General features: G+C 46.0%; 1 protein-coding gene across 1 annotated transcript in view; it reads left to right on the top strand.

Annotated features, from left to right (window-relative positions):
* Positions 1-24,575, top strand: part of MBTPS1 (membrane bound transcription factor peptidase, site 1) — a 46,724-nt gene extending 22,149 nt beyond the window's left edge. Inside the window, exons 10-23 of the mRNA XM_080936913.1 lie at positions 736-887; positions 2,983-3,144; positions 4,644-4,788; positions 7,774-7,962; positions 8,578-8,750; positions 10,287-10,402; positions 10,951-11,107; positions 11,752-11,876; positions 12,604-12,681; positions 14,890-15,030; positions 17,274-17,405; positions 18,917-19,043; positions 22,368-22,498; positions 23,764-24,575. Coding sequence (XP_080793039.1) covers positions 736-887; positions 2,983-3,144; positions 4,644-4,788; positions 7,774-7,962; positions 8,578-8,750; positions 10,287-10,402; positions 10,951-11,107; positions 11,752-11,876; positions 12,604-12,681; positions 14,890-15,030; positions 17,274-17,405; positions 18,917-19,043; positions 22,368-22,498; positions 23,764-23,960 — 2,025 coding nt within the window. The 3' untranslated portion in view covers positions 23,961-24,575. The remainder of the gene's footprint in view (positions 1-735; positions 888-2,982; positions 3,145-4,643; positions 4,789-7,773; positions 7,963-8,577; positions 8,751-10,286; positions 10,403-10,950; positions 11,108-11,751; positions 11,877-12,603; positions 12,682-14,889; positions 15,031-17,273; positions 17,406-18,916; positions 19,044-22,367; positions 22,499-23,763) is intronic.
* The last annotated feature ends 217 nt before the right edge of the window (positions 24,576-24,792 follow it).

Below are 24,792 nucleotides of genomic sequence, written 5' to 3'. Positions count from 1 at the left end.
TATTACTGATTGCCAAGAAAAGATTTGCACTTCAAATAAGTATACTTTTTCTCAGCAGAATATAATTTAAATTCTTGGACAGGTATAGTGACACATATTTATAATCCCAGCATTAAGGAGACGAGCAAACGATTACAGAAAAGTTCAAGTCTAGTCTGTGCCCATCAAGACCATGTCTGGAGATTCAAAGAGAAGGCAGGGTATTCCCTTTGTATTTCTCATCAGGGTCTACTTTTTAGGAATCTGAAGAGAGTGATGTCTGTGTAGGCGTGCCTGTCCTCAGTGGTGCCTTACTCTTATCATAGCATGTTTATGAAACAGCTTATTATAACCTTGTGCTATTTTTTCTTATGAAGAAGACACTTGTAAATGGGTTTTTTTTTTTTTTTTTTTTGGTTTTAGTTTCCTAATTCTCTGACATATTACTTGATTATCAGGAGATAGAGCAGGCTGCTGGTTCTCTCAGTGACAAGTCGGTGACTACTTTCTGATCTGAGCAATTATTAAAATATTAGCAAAGTTATCTTTTCTTGTTTTGCTATTTTAGTATTATAAAGCACTAAAGTGGCTTTGTTTTAATGTTACCACTAAAGCTTGTCTTCGGTTTGCAGAGTTTCAGACTCAAACCAGCATCTTCTCAGATAACTGTTTAAATCTTCTGATTTTATTCACATATAACCCTCCATGGCTAAGGGCTATAGATGTGATGAGAAACCAAGCTACCCTTGTTTGTAGGAACTACCAGGAGGCTATGGTCGTGTGAAGCCTGACATTGTCACCTACGGTGCTGGAGTGCGGGGTTCTGGTGTGAAAGGGGGTTGCCGTGCACTCTCAGGGACCAGTGTTGCTTCCCCAGTAGTCGCTGGGGCCGTCACCTTGTTAGTAAGGTGAGTATTGCACACTGATCTTTGCTATCTCTGCTCCCTCATCTCCACAGGAGACAAAACCCCTCTGTGCTAGCTGGAAGCTAGAGTAAACCAGAAAACCCTGCAGGGCACATTTCTATTGCTCTCCATGGCTCCATGATGGGGATTGGGCTGGGCTGGGCTGTTCTTACAACATTATATCATGCAAGGATACAAAACATGCACGTTTCCTTGCTGAACCCTCTGTTTCTTTAGCAATGCATATTTTTTTCTTATTAAAGTTCTGTGTAAAGTTAATATATGTAACATTATGTCATGGGACCCAGAGAATAACTGGTTTCTGCTGTGAAGCAAGTTAACATAGCCATCACCTCATGCTTTGTTTCCATGCTCTTAGCTAAGCTGTGAAGCCACTTAGGTCCTGACAGCCAGCCAGTGCCCTTGATGACTGACGGGTGTCTCTGTGCCACGCATTCTGTCCTGTTGACTCATCTGTAGTTGGAGTGGACCTTAGTCCTCGGCCCTTCCTCCCGCAGGTGATGAAACTAGAAGCAGCTTCTAAAATGTGTTCGAGCAGAACTGAAGCATGCCTGCCCTGGTTTGCGTTCAGATGGGCCGTGCTCCTTTTCCCAGTTATGTCTCTGAAGCTCTTGCATTCCCCTGACATCAGGCTTTCTCCTGTTGAGTGAGGTCTTGTTGAGATACCATGTTGTAGTAACACACAGACACGTGTCTCTACATATTTGAAGTTTGCATTCTATGCTCATTTTATAATTAAACTGATTGCGTGTTCAATTTCTAAAAGCAGAGATTATGTTATTAGTGATATTGATGGGAGCAGTGTATCTCTTGCCTGACTTTCCCTTATAGGTCAGAGCCGGTTCTTGAAAGAGTCTGCATTGCTCAGAAATAAGTGTGTGCCTTCTGGGAGTACTGCTTCACTCACCCCTGGGAAGCAGCAAAGGAGAAAAGACAAACTCACACTTTTGTATGTGCTCTATGCTGAGTAAAGAAATCTGTAGGCCCTTGTTCCTGTGGATTCTAGAAACAGAAACTACTGGTCTGTTTTTGCCTGTCACATAATTGTTAGCAGGAAGCCAGGCTTCCCACTTCTGTGGAGCCCATCATCTGTCTCCTGCCAAGTGAGTGGGAAGGTGAGGAGGCTGTGTTTGCCATTCCCAGTAGCAGCTCTCAACACAAGTGGTTTCAGCATCAGATGCCACTGTGCTAGTTCAGCAGTCGTGGTGACAGGAGCCTGTACAGGTGTGGTAGATACTCAGTGAGGAGGTGGAGTCTGTTGACCCCTAACTTCTAGTAGTACTGTGATTCCTCATAAAGGCCTACCCCATTGTCTCCTTTTGCTATCTGGTTACCCATTAAAAATCCTGCCTTGGCTCTCGGGTTAACCTCCATCATTAGTTAATATTTAGGTGGTTAAGTAGGAAAGTAAGTTTTCCAGTTTTGCCCAACATCTGCTCTCACAATCTAGTTATTAGAACCTCTTTGTATACGATACATAGATATGAAAACATGACCATTTCAGGAGTAAGTGAGCCATGCTAGTCAGGCAAGGCTACATGTTAGTGTAGATCTGCAGAATAACAACAGCATGTTCACAGTGGCCTCAGGCCTCTAAATCTCACCCCAAAGACAAGGCTTGCCTTGGAGGCAGTGGTCTCCCCTCACGCTGCACCTCCTCCCCACCTTTTGTTGGGTTCCTCTCCAATATCTACCTATATTTCTTTCCATCTCTCAGCCAGCAGGTGACCCTCCCTGGGGACCCTGAACCACTTTAATGATTTTCCCTCTTGTAACCTGTGTGACTGATTTGTTCAGATTATCAGGAAACTGTATTTGTGGGTTTTGTATAAATAGGCACGAGCCTACAAAGTCACTGCTGAGAAGAGTTATATGGAGCTTTACTGAGTGGTCAGTAAAGCCTGCCACAAGGACCTGTTGAGTTCATAGTGTTCTCATCTCATGGCTCCACTGGACCAGGAAGTCTGGCTAGATACAACACAGACGGCAGGCCATATACTGACCCTCTTGCCAGTTGGCTGTTTGGTTTTCTTCCTGTACTGAGAACAATGAGCAAACACTGCTTCTCTTCCCCCAGCACAATACAGAAGCGGGAGCTGGTGAATCCTGCCAGTGTGAAGCAAGCTTTGATAGCATCAGCCCGGAGACTTCCTGGTGTCAACATGTTTGAGCAAGGCCATGGCAAGTTGGATCTACTTCGAGCCTATCAGATCCTCAGCAGCTACAAACCGCAGGCAAGGTGGGTATGTGCTGGTATTCTCAGTAGGCCTTTCCTGTCCTGGGCTCCCCTGCACATAATTGTAGCTAGACGTCACTTAGGTTCAGTTGTAAGGTTTTTCTGCTGTTTTCTCATTGGTCTAAGGCTGTAAAACCTGTTTTGAGATGGTTTTAGATTTACATCCAAATTTCACAAATAGTATTGAGAACCCAGATGTTCTCCTCTTAGCCTCCCCTAATATTGATGACACAGGGGCAGGCTGCCCAGTCTGGAGTCACATCTAGACAGCATTGTAGACCGGCCTGCAGGCCACCTGTGCTTGCATGAAGGCCTTTCTGGTCCAGGCCCCTGGGGCACTTGTGTTATGTGTGCTTCATTTGATGTGTGTGTGTGTGTGTGTACCTGTCCCTGAGCTCTCCCTGGGGCACTTGTGTATTGTGTGCTTCATTTGGTGTGTGTGTGTGTGTGTGTGTGTGTGTGTGTGTATACCTGTCCCTGAGCTCTTGGTAATCAGCTGAGATGGCTTAGTCTGTAGAGTAACTGCTATGCAAGCATGAGGTCATCAGTTCCCTCCCCAGGGTCTATCTCAACAGCTGGATGCAGTAGCCCAGTCTGGAGGTTGCTGGTCAACCAGTCTTAACTGAATCTATGAGACTCAGGTTATGGTGAGACATCCTACCCCACAAAACAAGTTGAACATTCATTTTGAGGAACAATATCTGAGGTTGACCTCTGACCTTCAAGTGCATACCCACATGTGCACTTGGACATGAAAATATGTACACAAAGATAATGTTAGAATTTTATGTATCGATTCAGTTTGCCCAGATTGTTTAAGGTGAGTGCGCCATAGTGAGATAGATAAAGTAGGGAACAGCCCATGCCCACAGTCTCCTGCACATACACTTCCCACACATAGATATCTGACCCCAGTGTTTGCTAAGAAAATGGCACAGATGCATTTCAGACACAACAGATGAGAAACGTGCGGGATCATTGTGTCAGCACTTGTGCGCCATCTCGGCCAGGACCCGACCTCTCCAAACTCAGCGTTTTATGGGAATGTTATGTGGATCTCAGCTGAGTGTGTCTGGTGCACCAGAGCAAGAATACCTGCCATAGGTGAGGAAGGCAGCTGATGTGCAGGGAATCAGCTTAGACTCAGAGTTCCTATGCCTTCCTTTCCTGTCCAGACCCCGAGCAGGGTTTCATAGAGCTGTCCCCTCAACTAGCAGCAGGCTGCATTGGTAAGCGGGTGTGTCTGCCACGAAAGCCTCCTTCAGTCTATAGTCTGCTGCCATAGAGCTGACAGTCCAGCTGCAGAAGGCGAAGTTGCTTCTTGCACATCTCTTGCTGTTCACTGTAGCAGTCACGAGCAGCACAGTGGTCACACCCCCAGTGCCAGCCAGGGCACCCTACAAGCAGGCCCTTGTGTGCAGCCCCACTGTGCCACCTGTGCCCTGCCTGCTCCGTGTTGCTCCGTGATGTGGTCTACAAGTAACACACTCTTCTTGTTTCAGCCTGAGTCCTAGCTACATCGACCTGACAGAGTGTCCCTACATGTGGCCCTACTGCTCCCAGCCCATCTACTATGGAGGAATGCCAACAATTGTTAATGTCACCATCCTCAATGGCATGGGAGTCACAGGAAGAATTGTGGATAAGGTGAAATTTCTCTGTGCAACGTGGCCCAGACTTTGTACCTTATTTATCCCTCCTGAAGTTAAGAGAGAAGGGCTTAGCTGGGTGTGGTGCACACTCCTTTAGTCTCGGCACAGGCAGATCTCTGAGTTCAAGGACAGCCTGCTTGGTCAACAGAGTGGGGCCCAGGTCATCCAGGGCTATGCAAAGAAACCGTCTTGGAAAGGGGTGGTGGACTTCTTCTGCACAAGCTTCAGATAGTAGTGGGCAATTGCTGTACAAAAAGTCAGACCTGCACCTCTACAGAAAGGTCAAGGCCTTAGTTTATTCTCTGGCTTTGGCTCCTAACAGCAGAAAACTTTTAGTTTTCACAGCTACTGACCAATGAAAATGACTTTGTTCCTTACTGAACACTTGGAGACCTTGTAGAAGGCCTGGTTCTTGTTTTGAATTTTACTTTTATCATTTTCTAACCACTCACTGTGTAGACATCGCCTCTGGTACCAGGTACTTTAAAACTTTTTTTTTTAAGATTTATTTCTTTTATGTATGTGGATGCACTATCACTCTCTTCAGATACACTAGAAGAGGGCATTGGATTTCACTACAAATGGTTGTGAGCCACCATGTGGTTGCTGGGGTTTGAACTCAGGACCTCTGGAAGAGCAGTCTGCACTTAACCACTTAGCCATCCCTCCAGCCCTTAAAACATACTCTTTACCAGACCTTATTGCAACCGCTTGTCATTGGTGAGCAAAAAAATGTATCTCAGTTCATCCACTGTAGGCATCTGAAAACACAGCAGTGTGCTTTCATGTCTCCGTATGATGGGTGTTGGGTTATCGTTGGCTCACTGTGGGCCTTCACTTAAGTACTTGTGTGGCTTTTGCCTAAAAAGATTCTGCTCTTACACACATCGAGTTTTCTTCTAAGTTATTTCCTCAGCATGTACTCCCTAGATGAGAATTCAGAGTCAGGGTGTGGAGGGTACTACAGTTGTTGGTGCATACACTAAGTTCTCTCCAAGAGAGGTGTATCCACTAGCCTGCTGCTGCTGGTGTTGATGGAGATGTCTATACCGTTTCTGTACTGGTTGACATGTCTTCCTCATTTTTGTATTCCATGAGGCTCTTTTAAATTTTGAGTGTGATGTTAGTGTATTTACATGGCTATGGCAGTATTGATTGTATTCAAGAACATTTCTTATCCCTCAGCATTTACTCTGTCCTTCCTCTTTCTTTCTAATCCCTTGGCCATCGGTTTGCTTTGCTTTTCTTCCTGTTTCCCCTCCCCTTCTCTCCTTTCCTTTTCTTTTTGTATTTGACACTGGATCTCTTTTCGTAGCTCTGGCTGCCCTGGAACTGCTATGTAGACCAGGATGGCCTCCAACTCACAGAGTTCCCCTTGCCTCTGCTTCCCAAATGCTGGGATTACACCTTGCTCAGTCTGCTTTTCATCTCTGGATCTACCTGCCCGAAACAGTCCATGTTCATGGTGTATGTCCTGCTATGGCTGGCTTTGCTCACTGAGAATGTTCTCAAGGCTCCTTGTGCATCATTCTGTGTTCTGCTCCTTTCTATGTCTAAGTGATACTTGGATGTGTGGACAGTGTCACTTTTTAAAAAGTGTGTGTTTGTGTGTGTCTGTGTCTGTCTGCTGTCTGTCTGTCTGTGCTTAGAGATAGATGATCTGGTTAGTGAAGATTGTATAAAATAGCTAGCTATCTAGGGTGGGCACCTCTGTATGTTTACTAATAATGTTTCTCAGTGCCTTTGTGTTTCCTTGTCTACTTTTTACTGGAATTGGAGTTTACCCACTGCTGTTACAGTGTCTCTGTGTTTTAGAAAAGATAGCTTTTGCTGGCTTTTTGTTTTTGTTTGCTTTTTAGAGCTCTCCTCACCACTCCACCCCTAGGCCATCATTTTCTTGTTCTCTGGTATGACTTCCTATGGTGGTCTTAGTAACCCTCACTTCTGTAAAAGTTCTGTTTTGATATTGTTGCATTGTTTTCTTTTTATTGTACGTCTATGAATACAACAATATGAGTGCACTGTCGCTGTCGTCAGACACCAGGAGAGGGCATCGGATCCCATTACAGATGGTTGTGAGCCACCATGTGGTTGCTGGGGATTGAACTCAGGACCTCTGAAAGAGCAGTCAGTGCTCTTAAGTGCTAAGCTCTCCAGCCCCATGCATTTTCTTCTTGTGTGTGTGTTTTTTTTTTTGTTTTTTTTTTTTTTGTGTGTGTGTTGTTTGAAAAATTAGAATTCTTTCTTACAGAGGTACAATAAAGTCAATTTTATATTTGTACTAATTACGTACTTTTTAAAATATTTATACTAATACTCTACTAACTCGATGATTAGCCATTGAATTTGTTAAAAGTTTGTTGTAAAAGCGATTGGAATTCTTTTTTTCTCGGTTGCTAACCAGTGGCCTAAGAGTAGTCATTAAAGCTGGGGTTTGTGTTGCAGGATCTTCTACCCCGAACTTGTTCTTTTTTATTAGTATTTGCTATGCCTAGTCACGTGGGCAGTTGCCCTGGCTCTGTGGCTGTGTGGCTTGTGAGGGAGTCTGTGACTTAGGTCTCTGTGGTTTCCAGGTGCTCTCTCATTGCAGCCTCCTCCTCTCCCCTCTGGCCCATGGTGGGGTGTGCATATCACACAGCAGGGCAGTCACCTACAGCCAGTTCACAGACCTTCCTCCAGGTACCGCTCAGTAGTTGTAGGACTTGGTTGGTGTCAGCTGGCATTGGTGACATTTCAGTGACACTGAGGACAGGTCAGTTCTCTTCATCTGACACAAGAGAACTCTTGACAAGCGCATACTGTATTCTTACGGAATGGCAATTTTATAACCTTGCAGGACATGCACAGCTCACGTCCTATGTCCAAGACTCTATCTACCCAGCGCACTGAGATAGTCAGCAGCCAGACTATTTCACCTAGGACTCACTTTTGTGCTCCACACAACTCACTTCATTATTGACCTGCTTTCTTTTTTCTGCAGCCTGAGTGGCGACCTTATTTACCACAGAATGGAGACAACATTGAAGTGGCCTTCTCCTACTCCTCGGTGTTGTGGCCTTGGTCAGGTTACCTTGCCATCTCCATTTCTGTTACCAAGAAGGCAGCTTCCTGGGAAGGCATCGCACAGGGCCACATCATGATCACAGTGGCTTCCCCAGCAGAGATGGAAGTAAGGGTGCACCCGAAAGTGGCTTATTTTTCTTTACCCTTTACCAGCTCCTGCCAAGAGAGCAGAGGTGGGAACAGACTCAGAGCTGAGGGTCTCTATTTAATGAACCACTGAGGTTGACTGGACTAGCCTACAGAGCAGCTGCACTTAATCCCCACTTTGTGTCTTAGCCTCTGCTGCTGCATCTTAGCAGACAGGACTTTCTTGAACCTAATTTCAATCTCAGAATTAGTGCATCTGAAATTGGTCTCCAGGTAGGACATAAGGGGTTGGCTTTGCGTGGTGGCCCTAGTGGCTTTTAGGAATAAAATGCCTGAAATTTAAGTCTTCAACTCCTTTTGAGTTTGAACAGAATTAATTGCAGCACATGAATATGTTATTGCCACACATTCTTACATTTAAATTATGTGACTTAAACTGGTAAATAGAAACAGCTTTCACAAGTGTGGTATGGTACTGCTGCAGGTAATGCTAGCATCTGAAATCCACATCCTGAGTTTGAAATCTTATCTCAAAAACAAAGGAAAAGGGAAAAGAAAAAGGTATTTTAAAACCCAAACTTATTCAGAAAGGGGGTACATTTCAAGTTTCTGTTTTATCTATTTCCTTCTTTAGTTAAAAAACGGTGCCGAGCATACTTCCACAGTGAAGCTTCCCATCAAGGTGAAGATTATTCCCACCCCTCCTCGGAGCAAGAGAGTCCTCTGGGACCAGTACCACAACCTCCGCTACCCACCGGGCTACTTCCCTAGGGACAACTTGCGGATGAAGAATGATCCTTTAGACTGGTGAGCAGTGGCTTTGCACTGCCACCCTAGGGCTGTGTATGCTTGCTCCTGGCACTGTTGGGAGCCTGTGTTGTGATGACATCAGCTTCTAAACATGCAGTTATGCAGCAGAAACTATGACGTTATCCTCTGTTGTCTTCTTTCCTTGTCTACCACTCAGTCAATGGCAAGTCTGGTCTGTCCCACTGTTCAACTCTGTCTCCATCCTCCCGTGTGTGGCCTTCCTTTGGCTCTGTCTTAGGCATGGGTGGTGTGTCTTTTCTCTTGACAGGTCCTGGTTCTGTTGTTCTTGTTTCCCTGTGTTCCATCCGCTGTATGTTGGCCACCATAATCATCTGAAAGCAGGCACCTCACAGCTTACTTCAGAGTATTCCTCTGCTGCCTATTGTGCCAGACCTGTGTGGCTGGCAGGACTTCAGGCTGGGGTTGCCTCCCTTCCTTTCCCTCACACTGTCCTGCTTGCTATTCCTGCAGGACATGTAGGCAGCCTTTTTCTTGGCCTCAAAGGCAAGCTTGTTTCTCTTAGTGTAAAGTGAAGCTTAGGCTCTATGTTGAAAGTGTGAGGAGGAAAGGTATCAAACCTCTTGACCAGGATTTTCTTTTATTTTTGTCTTGTTTACTTTAATTTTTTGAGACAGGGTTTCTCTGTGCAGCCCTGGCTGGCCTGGAACTCAGTCTTTAGACCAGGCTGGCCTTGAACTCACAGAGTTCTGCCTCCTTATTGCTGGGTTAAAGGCATATGCTACCACCCTGGCTTCAGGATTCTGGGAATCAAAATCCTGATTCAGGGTCAGATTCACCTCTTTTATTTTTAATTTAAAATTTTTATATGTATAGATGTTTTATCTGCATGAATGTCTGTGTATTACTTGTATTCTTGGTGCCCACAGAGGCCAGAAAAGGGCATTGGTTCCTCTGGAAATGGAGTTACAGATGGTTGTTCATTGCCACATGGGTGCTGTAAAAACAGCTTATTTAACCACTGAGCTCTCTTCTCTAGCCCCAGATTTCCTTTTAAAGTTTAAGACTTTCTTAAAAGCAGGTGGTGTGGATCCGGGCAGAGACAGGTGGTAGAAATAGGGGAAACTGACACCAGGCAAGGCCATGGCCCTGCACAGGATCCTGTCAGGTGGGCATTGCAAGGGGGTGGGCTCTAGGTTTCCTGCTAGGCATTTAGACAATTGATCTAGCTGTGCAGAGGAAGAGTGAGCATGTTTCAGAAGGAAAGCAAGCCAAGGTGATAGGCGATCGTGTGCTTAACCGGTACAGAGTATGCCAGTCACTGCACCCCTGTAGTGGTTGTCACATGCATGTGGCTCCTGTTGACTTACTGAGTGCCTTTGAAGTACTGCTCAGGACACTGTGAGCCTTGTCCCTGCATCATTTTATCATGGCTGTACCATGCACGAAGTTCTCTCTTGTCACTGCTTTAGCTTGTTTGACTCAGGTGATGCAACCCTGGAGAGGATCAGCCCTGTGCTCCTGCCAATCCCTGCTCAGAATGGTCGTCTAAACAGTGTATTTATTGCTTTTCAGGAATGGCGACCACGTCCACACCAACTTCAGGGACATGTACCAGCATCTGCGCAGCATGGGCTACTTTGTGGAGGTGCTTGGTGCTCCATTCACATGTTTTGATGCCACACAGTATGGTGAGTTGCCTTGCTGGCCAGGTCTTCAGTGTAAGTTGAGTATTCCCACAATGATCACTGATAGGCCAATACAGGGAGCACGGATAGTCCCTGTGTCAAAGTGGAGGTGCAGAGCAAGGCTCCCCATGATGTTCATGCTCACTAGTAGTCTGAATGTTCAGCAGACTACAGAACTGAATTGGAGGGGGGTGTGCACACACACTCACACTTTTGTATGGATCCTGACTAAAATCAGGTTTGGCAGAGGAGCATTTATGTTCTGAGCTATCTTGCTGGCCCAATCTTTCCTTTTTAAGTACTATCGCTATGCATTACTCTTTTTTCTAATTAAGTGGGAAATATTATATTGAACAAATATAAAAACGAATGAACACAATTAGCTGGTCCTTGTGGCTTGCTGGCCACTGTGTGTCTTCCCTCCTTCTGTAGTGGTGCAGGCTGGCACCAGCAGACTCCTAGAGGCAGGGTACCAGTGAGAGTTGGCACTGCTGAATTGTCTTCTGCCACTCAGAAGTGACAGCTCTCAAAGTGTTCATTGCTTCCCTCAGGCACTTTGCTTATGGTGGACAGTGAGGAAGAGTACTTCCCTGAGGAGATTGCTAAGCTGAGGAGGGACGTGGACAATGGGCTTTCCCTTGTCATCTTCAGTGACTGGTACAACACTTCTGTTATGAGAAAAGTGAAGTTTTACGATGAAAACACAAGGTACGGCTGCCTAGCAGTGTGGGGTCACAGCTCCCCAGCAAGCTGTTTTATGACTGTCCTAACTTGGGGTTGTCTTTCTAGGTAGTGGCGTGTGGGTGGAGAAAGCTCTTGTCTGCATACAAGGAAGCTCCTTGTAGAGAGACAGAGGTTTCTAGACGTAGTGCTCACTGTGGTCACTGTCCTCGCTGAGCCCAGATACCTGTTCTTTGTTTTCTGTCTCATGCTGTTCAGTCCTGCCCCCTTCATCCTCAACATAAGAAAATCCACATGCACCCAAGGACCTGTCACTCAGAGTCCTGTGGCACTGGGTGCTGGAGTGCTGCTCTAACTGTCGTGTGTTATGTTGTGGGTTTTCTTTACCATATCTGCCTCCTTCCTCACTTCTGCTTCACTGGTCTGGCTAGATCCAGACTAGGCCTGTCTGGATTGCATGCCAGTGTGTGCTGGTTTTCTTTGCATAAAAGAAAGCTTCAGCATGTCTGTGTATAGAGTCATACAATTGTCTGGAGCCATAGGCTTGCATATTTTTCAAACCACAGCTTGTTTGAGTTGACACTTATGTATGTGTGGACTAGATTTTGTGAGGGAAAGAGGAAGAGTATGTGAGAATTTTAATTCTTGCCTTCTCTGTGCCTCCTTTACAGGCAGTGGTGGATGCCAGATACTGGAGGAGCCAACATCCCAGCTCTGAATGAGCTGCTGTCTGTGTGGAACATGGGGTTCAGTGATGGCCTATATGAAGGGGAGTTCGCCCTGGCAAACCATGACAGTAAGGTTTTGTGTCTGTATAGAGGCATACAATTGGCAGAAGTGTGAGGGTGTGAACTACATGCTTTGGGAGTCTAGGTTTCAGGGAGATGGGGTAGTAAGTGATCTGTAGTGTAAAAAGACCTAGTCAGTGTTTTCAGAAAGCACACTTGGGCCCGGGGCTGTAGCTCTGTGGTCACTTGTCTTGTATGTGCAAGAACCTAGATTCAGCTTCCATTACTATAGAAAAATGAGCCGGGCATGTTGCTCAGTTGATAAATTATTTACCTAGCATGCACAAAGCCCTGAGTTCCATCCTTACCACCACTTAAACTGGGCATGTAATCCTAGCGCTTAGGAACCAAGAGTCTGATAGGTGTTTGAAGCCACTCTGGGATGTATAACAAAACTCTTTTTTCAACAAACAAAAAAGTCTATTCATGTACTTAATTTTTTCTTTAGAATTCAAATGTTGGGAGGGGGGAGGGGAACCGGGGGAAGGGTATAGCGTTTGAAATGTAAATGCAGAGAATATCCAATAAAATTGAAAAAAAAATGCATGTTACCAGCATTTTTCACTTGAAGTTTCAAATGACTACTTGTTATGCAATAGGCAATAGCTGTTTGTTTCTTCAGGTTAAAAAAGTGTCTAAATGTAAGTGATACAGACATGTGTAAAATGCATGCTGGGTCAGTGAGTTGAGTGTTGGGCATCTCTATTTCCTTAATGGTGAGCAACTGTCTTCCAGTGTACTATGCGTCGGGGTGCAGCATCGCCAAGTTTCCTGAAGATGGTGTGGTGATCACACAGACTTTCAAGGATCAAGGTAAAGAAAGGGTACTGTTCTCAGGCGTTAGTGCCCCTTTTCTCTTCCTCCTCCCCCTCCAGCTCTACTGTGTACTTTACCTACTGTACTTACTGCTCTAAGTTTCAGGTTTAGTAGTGTTTGATGTGTCCCATGTGTGCCTCACAGACCACTTATGCATGTTTTGTTGGGCATTAGGAATGCCATTAGCAGTCTCAGGCCTTCCCTTCCATCTTCTCTGGTTCTTGGTAAACTCATTGCAGTATTATTTGTATAATACTGGCTGTGGTTTGGATTCTGGGAGATCCCAAAATGAGCAAGACAAACTCTTGCTGAAAATTTGAATATATGTGTATAGTCTGTGGAGTGGGGTGGGGGGTTCCTCCAGGATGGAGCTCAAAATGGTCTTTATCACAGTCAAAGGGTTAGGCCTGCTGCTATGGCATAGTCTCTAACTTTAAGAGTTCTTAACCTGATGATGAAAAGTCAAAGGTTAAAACAGCCTCTTCCCTTTCAGGAGCCATTGCTGATTGTGTTTATCCACAGCAAACATCCCTGAAGCCTGGGCCAGGTCCACAGTGTAGGCTGAGAAGATGAAATCACCGTAAACAGTCCACCTAGTTCACAGAGTGTACCTGCTGAGTTGGGAGGAGCAAGAGCAAACTAGACAGCCTCTGGTTTTGAAAGTTAATGTGCAGGGCAGTGGAACTGGACCACAGAGAGTTTGTCCTATGACTGTCACTCCAAAGCTGGGATTCTGAGCTATAAGACATGTCTCATCTAAGTTCCAGGAGACTGACATGCTTCATGTGACAGCCTGTGACCATGTGCTGGTGGAACCATTTTCTCCTGAAAACTGATGGCCTGTCTTCAGAGTGACCAGCCACACCACCATCAAGATGGTTATTTTTCTGTAACTGAGAGACAGTTTTACCAGTTGAAAATGTGAAACTAGATTTCTCAATGTGAGGCCTCTTTAAGCACATAATGATTTTATCCTCTCAGCCCCTGGCCCAACTCATTGTAAATTGGTTCTTTCTAAATGTTGTTCTCACAGGCTTGCCACTTCCAGGGCTAAGAGCCATGGCCTCCTAGCTTGCTTATTGCCTCCTGCCATTCAGTAATTTGGAAAAGACGGTAGCAAAAGTAGATTTAGTAGTGCATACTTTATCTTGTGTTTTTGTACTATCTAAAAGCCAACTGCTTGCATGGTGTTAACTTGGATAGTCTTTGTATGTAAGGTAGGACTTTGTAGAGCTTGTTACGCTAAAGCAGAAAAGGCCTTACTTTGAAAGCTCAGCAAGTTAAAGCTGCTGAGCAAGATGGCACAGGCTTGTCATCCTAACTACTCATACAGCTGGGACAAGGCTTGATGCCTGCCTATGTGGCTTAGCAGGACACCCTGTCTTATCTGACCTTAGAAAGGGGGTGGGGCTGCAGGACAGTGGCAGTGTGCTTACCTATTCCTAGGTTCAAGCCCCAGTATCACCAAACAGAACAAGAAAGGGAGAAAAGATAACAAAGTATCCAAACTCTTGTCAAGCCATGGGGTGAAATGTCTGTCATGTTAACTCCCTTGTTTCACACAGAGGTTAGGCATTTCTGAGCTGATGTATAGGCACATTCCTGGATTCTCATGCTGTCTGGCACCTAGTTCTAAGGCAAGCATAGGTTAAACAGTGTGACTGCGCTGTTAGCCCAGGGCACTGATACTTTTTTTTACATCTTGATTCATTGAGCATTTCAAGTTGTGCTGTCTGCTTGGCTGTTTGAGGTTCTGTTGCTTAGGCCTGTGCTTACATCTTACCTCTAAATGGCGTGTGAAGAGGCATACATTTTAAAAGTTAGCTATACTTGTCCTCCTCCTGTCCAGTTTTGTGAGACCTAGATTTTGTTAAAATCAAAATTGATAACGCTAAAAATACTGCTTCCCTATCCTAAGGATTTTGTACTGTTTTGATTGATAGAAAATCAGTAATTTTCTCATGAGAACTCACTTTTTTTTTTTTTTTTAAGATTTTTAAAATTTATTTTATGTATGTGAATACAATGTCACTGTCTTCAGACACACCAAAAGAGGGCATCAGATCCCATTACAGATGGTTGGGAGCCACCATGTGGTTGCTGGGAATTGAACTCAGCACCTCTGGAAGAACAGTCAGTGTTCTTAACCGCTGAGCCATCTCTCCAGCCCCAAGAACTCACTCTTGTTCTCATTGTTCACTGCAGGATTGGAGGTCTTAAAACAAGAGACAGCGATTGTTGATAACGTTCCCATTTTGGGGCTTTATCAGATTCCAGCTGAAGGTGGAGGCAGGATCGTGCTCTATGGAGACTCCAACTGCTTGGATGATAGTCACAGACAGAAGGGTAAGAAAAGAACACATAGGAGGGCTGGGGCTATAGCTCAGTGGCAGAGCACTTTCCCTCAGACATGCAAGGCCCTGAGTTCAGTACCCAGCTTGGCCAGAGTAAGAAATTCATGGGCTTGAAGATTGAGTACACAGCCCTCTTTCCTTTGTCCCTGGAATGATACTGGCCAGAAGCTGGAGAATAAACAGGTACTTTGATTGCTAGAGTATTTCTTCATATACCTGAAGGTTAGCACACAGGATACACAAAGCTCTACAGACCTTAGGATCCCATTTGTTTTTACATGTGACAGTGACAGGCATGACTCACTGTCGCCTGTTTAGTACAAAATCCTTTAGCCCAGGTGACATAGGTCCTGCCTTTCTCTGGATTCCTGTTAGGTTGTGTGACCTATATGTGTTTCTTCTCTGGTCTGATCTGTTTTCAAGCCCTATGTCTTAGAGGCCCTGCTTATTTCTCTTCCCTAAGACTTGAGAGTTTGGGGTGCTAAGAGCTTTTGTCAGACAGGACTAAAGAGGTCAGAATTCGTTCTCTATTTTGCCTCCTCTGCAGCTGTCTCTTGTATTCTCCAGGCATGCAGCTCATGTATTTGCTTATGAGCTCCATTTTCTTATGTTAGGGAGGGACCGGTGGAAATACTGCAGGTCTCTATCTGGGAAGATGCTGGAGAACCAGGACTCGAGTCTTGTCTCAGACACTGCAGGGTGCACAGGACAGGTGATGTGGGCACATACTGGATGTTGCACCTTTCCCCAATTTCAAGTTGATGTTGACAGGATTTCAGTAGCTTATATAAATCCTCAGAATGTGATTGGTTTTTAAAAGTAAGGTTTAAAGTCACAGCAGATAAGAGATTAATGTTCTATTTCCACAGAAATTCTCTTTAAGGTCTGAGCTCTCCTGGTAAGAAAGAGTCTTTATTAAAATTTTAAGTGCCTAAAGGAACTGTTAGGGCCTGTACATTTCAGAAGGCAGCTATTTGGGTCCTTGGGGCTTTTGGCACTTAGCCAGAAACGCATGCTCTTCCTGAGCAGAGTACTTAACAACCTTTCCCACTCATGAAACTGCTGTCATCTAAATGGGTGCTAATGGGATTTGGGCTGGGTAAATAGGGGTGGGAGGGAGGGAATAAACAGACAGATCAGGTCTAGGACTAGAGCATCTGCAGCTTCCTTAGGAAGTAAGCTTTGGGTATCTCTGAATGACAGCTGCTTGTATTCTCAGACCTGGATTCAGATGTCTAGAGAAGAGTTGATCATCCTGATTAGGACCACTGAATCAGATAAAGTACTTTCCCTCTGATCCTGGACTCACCTTCCCATGTATATTCCCTCATAGTTCAGACCTATTTTCTGTTCCCATGATGGCTTCCAGTCATTGGTGGCAGCTCATGTCCTTGGCACTTCTTTTGTGGAGGCCATTCTTTTTTCAATGGGTATCACATGGATTTGCCATCCCTGAATGAACACTATACTGTTTTTGCCCAGGAGCTGTCTAGAGCTGTGTGACACTCAGGCAGGTGATCCAGTCCAGTCACATCAGTGCTGATCTACCCAGGGCCCTGGGATGTAGAATAAAACCTGCCTACAGTCAGTTGGTGCTGGAACAGACTGTCCTGGGTGGGCTGGAACCCTGCCTGTGGAGAAAGCATTCTTCTCAAAAGTAGAAGAGCCTGGTGGGGGTGTCAGCTACACATTGACTTAAATTTCTCATTTCTCATTTCCTTTTTAGGGGAGCTAATGTTCCTCAGTTTTCCTGGAGGGGTTCTGTTGCAAGAATTTGCAACCCCAATAAACCTGTATAAAAACCACACAATCTAGTCACTATATTTATAAGCTATATACCTAGATTGGGCAGATCTATCACGATACTAACTTATTCCCTAGCTGTGAGACCCTTACTACTTGCAGTTTCTCCTGGCTACATTAGTTCTTCTCCATCTTCACCTCATCCTCCTCCATCCTCTCTTCTCCTATCTGCTCCAACTCTCAAAGACCTCCCATCCCACCTTTTTCTTCCACTGCCCAATCACAGCCTCTAGCCTTCATTTGACCAGTTAAAATGGACAAAAGGTTCACTCATATCACCTGAGTCTGTGACGTACTGCTTGTCAGGCATGGGGGGCAGCCCCTCTTGAGGAAGCAGAATTAACATCAGAATACAAACAGCATCAGGGCAACCCACAACAGTGTTATCTTTTAAAAACTGGTTCCTAAGTAGTGTGCCTGTTGACTTTGCAGACTGCTTTTGGCTTCTGGATGCGCTCCTTCAATACACATCATATGGTGTAACCCCTCCCAGCCTCAGCCATTCAGGGAACCGGCAGCGCCCACCCAGCGGAGCTGGTTTGGCCCCTCCTGAAAGGATGGAAGGTGAGTATCTCTCAGCCACATCACTGCTGCATCAAGACATAGTACTGCCAGTCCAGGGACCTGCCCTTTAGGGAGGGCTGTGGATCCTTCCAAGTGGTTGCTGATAGCTCATCAGTGGGGCTCATCTACCTCTTCCTGGGGTGCAGAGAGATTGTGGACTCAGTGTGTGAGTACTCTATTGGAGTCTAGCATCTTTCAAAATATTGTTGTGTATGGGGGATATGTACATATGTGTGCAAGTGCCTAGAGAGGCCAGAAGAAGGCATTGGAGCCCCCCATAGAGCTGTAGGTGCGGGGAGTGCAGGTTGTTCCACAGAGAGGGGTAATGGGCCTGAACAACTGTTCTCTTCAAGACAGCAGTGCTCTTAGCTGCTGAGTCATCTCCATCCCTAAGGCACAGTATCTTCGAGCACTCTCTGGGCACATCGTAAGGATTAGCTCACAAATGCTTTCAGTAATCCCATAAAAAGAGATAGTATTAATTTTTGTGTGCAGATAAAGAAACAGAGGAAGAGAGGTTAAACAGTTACTTCAGGTCACTTGGGCCATGTGAGGTGAGCCTGCAGCTTCCTGCACGCTAGGGACTCGGCGGGTTGGCTCGTGTACTTAAAAGAACCGAATGTTCCCTTCCTGGCAGCACTGTCTGCAGAATAAGGATGTAGGCCACAGATGCTGTTTTGTCATAGTAGCAGCCAGTGTGCTGCTATATGCCTATGATCCTTGCACTTGGGTGGCCAAGAGAAGAGACTAACTACATGGAGGCCAGACTGGCCTGGTACAGTGAGACCTCATCCAAAATAAAAGGAAGCCAAAACTGAAGAAAGAGGAATCTTAACTACTACACCAAAGTGTAAGGAGGGCGGGAGGTGGAAAGCATGAGAACTTTATTCAGATCCTACCTCAGCAGCCTCATAAACACGGTGCAGCAGAGCATGTCTGTAACCCCAGCTCTGGGTGAGCTAAGACACTGGCCAGCCAGTCTAGCTATGAGTTCCAGATTTCATGAGAATAATTTAGAGTGAAGATGACCTCTGGCCTACACACACACATGTAACACACAAACATGTTTGTACACATACTACACAAAATAGAAAAGGTAAAATTTAGTTTCATAATATATTTTGATCTAATGTTTAAAAATTCTTGAAGGGTGTGGTGCCCATTGCATTGGCTCAGCACCATGTGTGAATGGCTGCAGTGTGGGCAGCACAGAGAGAAATGTAAAAGCCAGCTGGACAGTGGTGGGCATGTATGTCTGTAACCCCAGCACTTGGGAGGCAGACGCAGATGAGTCCAAGGCTACATGGAGATGCCCCGTCTTGAAAACCAGTACAGTGTGCTGTGGTGAAGGTAACCAGGCACCCTGTCGAGTGTGGTGCTGAGGCTTGTGGAGCATAGCATGACAAAACAGTGTACTGTCACCAGAAAGATACACAGTCACTCAGAGCCACCTTTTCCTGTATTTCTACAATGGTGACCACCTGTCCTTTTCTCACTGCTGCCATCCTCAGGAAACCACCTTCATCGGTACTCCAAAGTTCTTGAGGCCCACTTGGGAGACCCAAAACCTCGGCCCCTTCCAGCCTGTCCACATTTGTCATGGGCCAAGCCACAGCCTTTGAATGAGACAGCGCCCAGGTCAGTGTGTGCTTGTGTTGTCCTTGTTGTTCTCCAGAGCCATGACTCAGTCCTTGTCTTAGGGGAGAGAATGCAAGTTTGCTGACGTCCTTGTTAAATAATCTGGTCTAGTTCTCATTTTCTGACAATTATGGAAATGAGCAGCCCTTTGTCTTTATCTTTGGAGGCGTACAACTTTGGTAGTGTCTTACAGCCTTGGAAAGAAAGATGGCATCCAGCCAAGTGCTGTTACTTGACCAGGAGCTAAGCTCTAGCTCCAGTCTAGGATGTGAAGGCTGTCAGTTATAGCTGTACCTCCTATCCAAGGTGTTGTGTGTTGGATGTAGGTGGGTCTCTCCTTCTGCACCCAGGGCTGAAGCTGCTCCTAGGACGCATGGCTTTTGCTGTGGCAGTTCAGCCATAAGTGTATGCCATGTAGGCTGTGGCCTTTGTGCACAGGTGCCACACTCATGTGTGCCCTGTGTGGCTCTGCCTCTCTCACCTGACATGTTGTTCATCTGCTATCTTAGTTAGGGTTTTACTGCTGTGAACAGACACCATAACCAAGGCAACTCTTATAAAGGACAACATTTAATTGGGGCTGGCTTACAGGTTCAGAGGTTCAGTCCATTATCATCAAGGTGTGAGCATAGAAGCATCTAGGCAGGCCTGGTGCAGGAGGAGCTGAGAGTTCTACATCTTCATCTGAAGGCTGCTAGAGAAGACTGGCCTACAGGCAGCAGGATGAGAGTCTTAAAGCCCACGCCCACAGTGACACACCTACTCCAACAGGGCCACACCTTATAATTGTGCCACTCCCTGGGCCAAGCATTATAAACCATCACTTTTGCCTTATCCGATTCAGTTTCTCAGATCTCTGTTCCTACTGAAGTTTCTCTGCAGCCAGGCAAGCCAAGCTGTTATCCAACTCACTGCTTCTGTCTGTCTCTGGCATCTTGCTTAAACAGGATAAATGGGAGAAAGTTAACAGGACTAGGTGTCCCAGAACCCTGCAGACATCCCCTTGCAGGGCAAGTGGCTGCTCCTCTCTCAGTCCCTCCTGACACAGGCTTCCTTTAGAGAACAGTGCCTCTCCTCTGGTCTCCCTCTCCTTTCATTAGCTGACACTACGCTTGGTTCAGTGATAGACAGATGTGACGTAGCCAAAGGTGGGATCCCCATTCATGCTCTGAGAGACAACCTGGCCTGGTGTTAAGAGTCTGTATGCTTTATTCATCATCATGAGGTCAGGTCCTCAGTGTCCTGCTCAGGGACCGTGTCTTAGAATATCTGTCACAGGAAACAAGAAAGTTAGCACCATCTTAGTAAAGAGTTTGCCATGTACTGAGCTTGATCCCTAGAACCCGTGGGGGTTTTGTTGTTTGGTTTGGCTCTGTTTGTTTTAAAGGGGGTGGGGGCTGTGTGCAACAGTGTGTGCCTATAGTCAGTGTTGGGGAGTGGAGACAGATGAATGCCTGGAGTCTAGTCAAAACAGCAAGCCATGTGTCATGAGCTACCTTTGCCTAAAGCAGTCAAGAGCAAAGAAGACAGCACTGTTGACCTCTGTGCTGCACGTGCCTAGGCATATGTGTGTACTCACAAAGTCACACACATTGCTTGATCTTTAGCAGCAGTGAAGCTTCCATCACAGAGTGCTTTTCCATTGCAGTCACTTGGATCACTTAAAACTTGTAATATATTTTCATTTTTGTGTCCATATTTATTTAGAACCTTCTGTTATCTTAGCAGTCAAACCAAACTTCATATTCTAGACATGACCAACAGTTCATGTTCAGAGAGCAGCCATGTTAGCTAGAATTCCAGAAGCCCAGCTCTTCTCCCAGTGGTATCTGGCTGGCCACATCAGATAATCCTTCCCACTCTAAGTCTCTCCAGGGTGCTGATAATGCCCCAGCTCCTAGAATTCAATTCCAGCTTGATCTCAGCAGCTCTCTCCCTCTGTAGCACATCACCGCACTGCCCTCTTATCTCACATGTCCCATCAGTCCTCAGAGACTTAGATGAGGTATATTCTAAATCTCTGGAAGATTCTGTACTGATAGACAGCTGCTGGTTGCCATACTAAGGACAGGTTCCCATCTCTGTGAAGTGAGGCTTTTTCCCAGTTCTTAGCTGTCATCAGGTGTCATTAGCAGTTATTTCTGTGGGAACATTGACACAAGGAGAGCCCCCATCCCTCATCAGAGTGCTGTGAGACTCCCATGGTAACATGAGTGCTTTTATCTCAGTGCCCTGCTAGGAAGTATAGTCAGTCCCCACTACCAGCTCCAGGACACAGGATACCTTTAACTGTCTGCTTAGCAATATACTTGGGAGCCTAAGGTGCCCCAGGTTCTATGACTTTGCTAATTAACATTTCAGACAGATTAATTCTGAGCAGTAGCATTAAGTTGTGCAAAACAGGCTGGTGGAGTTGTTAGAGTTGGCTAAGCTGTGCTCAGGAGCCTCCCACCTCTTACCAATGACAAGCTTCACACGATGCTGCTGAGACTAATTGCCTGTCCCTTCTCTCAACTAAAGTGAAGAAGGCACAGACCAACACTTCGTAGGTGGACTGACTACAGGAAGATAAGGAATTCTTCATTTGCAGATACCTTCCTTCTATTGGTGTACTTAGCTCTCCCTAAGATGTCAACAGGATGCCCATTGCTGTTGACAATGTTAGTCACTCTATATTATATTGACCTACCTATATCTTCCTCGGACCTAAAGAGGAAGCCAAGATGAGTAAGGCCTTACTCCCACCCAGTACCCACAGTCCCGATATACAGGTGTTTTGTTGGCTGTCACCACAGGCAGGCAGATAGATGTTTCCTGCTCGTCTAGACTTGAGTACTCAGTTACTTGCAGATCTATCCTGTTCTCATTGTGGGTGCTGAATCTCAGTCCACCAGGCTGTTGTTCTGGCCCCATTTCTCACCACAGTTGTTGTCCACTCTTTCACTGTATTGCTTTGCATTGCTGCAGTTACTTGGAGCCTCAGAAAAGGCCTTCTGTGACACCCTTGGACCTCTGCTCCTTCCAGAGCTCCAGCCTGGACTCTCCTCTTGCCTTGCTTGTTAGTGTCCCAGTGTTGAACAGAAATGGGCACGGGTGGGCTGTGTTATAAGTCCCCTAGGATAAACCTTCCTCGGATACTGTGCTCTCAGCCCGTCGGGACCAGGAAGCAATCGCTTGCTCTCACTGCTCTGCTGGCGGTCAGGTAGCCAGAGGTGGAGGGTCTCACACAGCACTTACGTTGCTTGCAGTTTGCTGTGTGTCAGCTAAACAGCCTGGATGAGGACAGCTGCTTATCTTTTTTAATTTTAATCTATTTCCCGAAAGTAATCTTTGGAAACATCAGAAGTTGCTTTCCATTGACCTGGACAAAGTAGTGTTACCCAACTTTCGATCGAACCGCCCTCAAGTGAGACCTTTGTCCCCTGGAGAAAGTGGTGCCTGGGACATTCCTGGAGGTGAGTCCTTAATGGCATCTTACTGGCCTAGATCCTGTGTGGGTTTCCAGGTGTTTCCCCTCCCCAAGGAGGAAAGCCAGACCTAGAAATGAAGGTGCCATTTCTCTTAGAAGATTCTATATATACATTTTAATTTTTAAAAAATGTTTCTTTGTGTGTGTGTGTGTGTGTGTGTGTGTGTGTGTGTGTGTGTGTGTCATTTGTATGTCTGGTGCCCTCTTCAGACCCTCTGAACTAGAGTTACAGGTAGAGGTTGTAGGTTACAGATAGATGGTTGTGAGCCACCATGTGAATCTCAGATCCTCTGTCTACAACAACAGGCGTACCTAACCCTGATCCATCTCCGCCTCCTCTATACACATATTTTACATACCAGTTTTTAGTGTGTCAGCCACATGGTACACTTGAGATTTTCCAGAGTAACTTGGATGCTCTTAAGTTCTGCAAGCAGACATGTATTATGGACCCCAGGAAACAACTTTTCCCTATGATGTTTACCTGTTATGCTGGCCCCTGTCTTTGGTATTGTGTAGCCTGCCTTGACACCTGGACTGGCACCTGGCTGAGCTGTAGCAGGCTCCTGAGGTGATCCATCGGTTTGGATGACTCTTTGGCTGAGTCTATGTGGTCCTTTTATTCTGGAAATTCCTGTAGCCTCCTCAGAGAGTCATAGCTCCCAAGGAGGCTTTCTCTGGGTTTTAGGAATTGGCTGGAAAAAGCCCTTGGAGGCTAATGATGGGCACTTCATGTGATGAAACTAAGATCCTGAAGGCCTGGTACATAGATTGTAGAGTCCACCAATGATAGTGAATTTGGGAGCCCTTGGCACGGCCTGGTTACAGTTTCACTGACTTAGCCTGAGGCTTGTCTGATGACACCTCCAGGAGACAGACATTGCTCCTAGGAACATGCCAGCAGGCCTCTGGTACCTCTCTGCCGCACTCTTCTCAGGTAGTAGGGCTCTAGCACTGTCCTCCTCCTCTCTGGATAGAGACTAGTATAGCCATTGATCTGGGGGGGCTCTCGGGGTCCTGTTGATGCAGGCTGGCTGATCAAAGTCCATCTGCCCCACACGAGCCAGAGTTAGAGACAGTCTAAAATGCCTCACACTATGGTTAGCAACCGTGGCTACTTAACTGTGGCTCAGAATGATGTCTGCCCTGCTTGCCCAGCTAATGGAGTCAGTTAGCGTTTGGTCTCTGATTCTCAGAAAGGCTATAGCTATAGTTTTGTGGAACCATTGACCATTCACTGTCCTCTTGCAGGGATCATGCCTGGCCGCTACAACCAGGAGGTAGGCCAGACCATCCCTGTCTTTGCCTTTCTGGGAGCCATGGTGGCCCTAGCCTTCTTCGTGGTACAGATCAGCAAAGCCAAGAGCCGACCAAAGCGGAGGAGGCCCAGGGCAAAGCGTCCACAACTTGCACAGCAGACCCACCCTGCAAGGACCCCATCAGTGTGATCATCACTGTGGCCATCCACAGAAGCTAACAAGTCTTGAACCACTCTGGTGGCCACACAGATCATCAGAGAGCATCCTGGGAAGTGCCTGTTTCCAAGGAACCCTATCTCCAGTTTTGTAGCTGGCTTAGTGTGTTCTGCCCAGACATCTGTGAGGTACATCCTCAGTGCCTCACTGTGCTTGGCTCAGCCAAAGGCACACCCAGTAGCTCAGCCTCCAGTGGCATCAGGCCCAATGACAGTGCACCAAAGACACAGAGCCTGGAAGGGCTGTTGGGACATTCTTTCTACATAATGCTACAACCCTGACCAAGCGAAGACGTGCTGGTTACAGGTTATTTTCTATATTTATTGTGGGAGAGTCACTTTAAAGACTTGTGCTATTTGGAAGCAGAGTTGTTGTTTCTGTTTGTCAGTCGAGTGCAGTTTTCTGCAACGACGTCATGCAAAATCAGATTCTGTGACCTCCTTTTTGATGAGAGGACACACTGAACTGAAGGGAACTTGCACAGATGCGGGAGATACAGGCCTTTGCTTTATTTTTTTATACCTATCAACTGCCATCATGTTTTGTAATTTGAGGTCTTGATTTCACCGTTGTTGGTGAAGGAAATTTTCAATAAATATGCATAACCTTACAAAGCTGTACCTTCTCGTTCTCTCTGACAGTGTAGGGTCTGCATTAGCTAGTTCATACACTAAAAATGCCCACAAAAGGTGGTGCTTTGGTGAGCCCTACTGTTCTCTCTAGGTAGCACGACAGTGCCACTGGACTTTTAACTCCAGAGCATTCTCATTACTCTGAGGAAACTCAGGCCTACTAGAGTTGCAGA

This window comes from Micromys minutus (genome assembly GCF_963924665.1).
Source record: "Micromys minutus genome assembly, chromosome: 24".
NCBI lineage: Eukaryota > Metazoa > Chordata > Mammalia > Rodentia > Muridae > Micromys > Micromys minutus.
The sequence above is the reverse complement of the archived record's forward strand: the minus strand, read 5'-3'. Positions and strand labels throughout refer to the sequence as shown.